Genomic DNA, 1,877 nt, shown 5'->3' on the forward strand with positions numbered 1-1,877 from the left:
AAGTAGTCCTTTCTCCGGCTCTAGACTATTTGTGTACCAAATTTCATTTAAATCGGTCCAGTAGTTTTGGCGTAAAAGCGAGACAGACAGACAGACAGAGTTACTTTCGCTTTTATAATATTAAGTATGGATTAGTATGGATGAGGACTGGACTAATGAACGTGTTGTGCTGACCTTTAAGTAAGATAGAACTTAATTTTATATATCATGCTTTAGGTCTATCTTCTATTGAATATTTATTTATTGATTTATTAATTCTTTATTGCACCCAAACTTAAAACTAATAATTACAATTTTGCTACACAAAGATATTCTAAATGGGTAATACATTAGCTATTGTGATATGGCAATAGCCTTATTTTTCTCTTGAAAATTAATTATTAAAATCTATTATTCATAAAGGGAAGGAATTAAATTAAAAAAAAAATGTTCGAGTGTATTAAATGTGTATTATTTATAAAATAAATCTTTGGCTGGTACATGGCAAGGGGTCGTCTTTTGTTCGGTTCACGTCGTTATATTATACAGCGGTTCTGACGATCCAGTTGGTGAAATAAGCGATCGGGGTAGCGATAATGCCAGACCACGAGCTGTTTCCGTGGTCGACTCCACTAACGACACCCACTGTGACGTTGCCGAAGATCCAGGGACTGCCGCCGTCAGCGTTGGAGACGTTGAACCCTTGAGTTAGAGTTCCACAGAGGACGTTAGAAGTGGAGTTGAAAGTTGTCTGGTTGGTCGGTTGGTTAATGCCGCAATGACTACCACTGACCGTCCTTACTTGAGCAAAGCTGAGAGAGTATGAGGACTGTAACAAAGAGAATAATATATTTATAGACTCAATCGATTATTTATTAGTAAATTCATACAAGTACATAGAGCTCACATACAGAAACGTATCATGGGAATTAATATACAACTAATAATATTCAGTAATCAACTCACGTTGCCACGACCCCAACCTCCTTGCGCCAAAACTATTCCATTGGGGATAATTGTTTGCGGCTTTGCAATAGCAGCCTGTTGTATGAGAGTGCTGTACGTGAGAACAGACGCTAGTCTTACTACGGAGATGTCGTGAACCTGGTTGGTAAAGTTTCCTCTGGGGTAGTTGGTCACTCTGTCGACATAGTTGATGATACCACCGGTGTGTCGGAACGTAGCGCCGGCGCGGATACGATGTAACGATGGTCTGAAAATATGAGCATTAAGATAATAAAATATAATAAGAGCAATTATTGTATAATTCTTAAATTAAGCACCGAAGAACTCACGATGTTGAGAAACAAGAGGCAGCAGAGAGCACGTATCTGGAATTGAGGATGCTCGCGGCGCAAGTCTGCTCCCAGAAACCCCACGGCTGGATAGTTTCCACTTGCACGATGGAGGGGTATGTTTGCAGATAGTCAGCCGATGATGCACCTGATGGTCGAAATAGTTTTGTAGAAATAAACGCATCAACGAATCTCTTCTTTCACGATACAGAATATATATAATTAATGTACTTAACGTGAATAATTCTTATGGAAATAAAAATAAATAATCGCTTCCCGATATAAAACTTACCTACAAGGGCGAGACTCAATAACCAGATGAGAGCCATTTTAATTCGCTTCTTTGTTTCGAATGATCTTTTCCGATCTCACTTAATATTTATATACAAAAACTCTGTTATCTTTGAAGATAAGAACAACATAATATATCTTTAATTACTTTATCGATACACAATACTGGCTTAGCAGCCAGATTATAGATTCTAAGATTCTTATACAGGTAGAGGAACATTATTTATTGTTATAGGAATCTGTTGGCAGTGTGTGTCATACATAATATTTTCCATTGCGTCGGTCGAAAGGGCATCCTCTCTAAAGGCCATT

General features: G+C 37.9%; 1 protein-coding gene across 1 annotated transcript; it reads right to left on the reverse strand.

Moving 5' to 3' along the window:
• Positions 1–430: 430 nt before the first annotated feature.
• On the reverse strand, positions 431–1,603 carry LOC125071560 (trypsin alpha-like). Its single transcript, XM_047681881.1, has 4 exons — positions 1,567–1,603; positions 1,275–1,422; positions 946–1,192; positions 431–808 (listed from the first exon to the last, which is right to left on the reverse strand). Exons 1-4 carry the CDS (start codon positions 1,601–1,603, stop codon positions 521–523), a joined length of 720 nt encoding a protein of 239 aa, XP_047537837.1. The 3' UTR covers positions 431–520.
• Positions 1,604–1,877: the final 274 nt, after the last annotated feature.

This window comes from Vanessa atalanta, chromosome 19, assembly GCF_905147765.1.
Source record: "Vanessa atalanta chromosome 19, ilVanAtal1.2, whole genome shotgun sequence".
NCBI classification, from domain to species: domain Eukaryota; kingdom Metazoa; phylum Arthropoda; class Insecta; order Lepidoptera; family Nymphalidae; genus Vanessa; species Vanessa atalanta.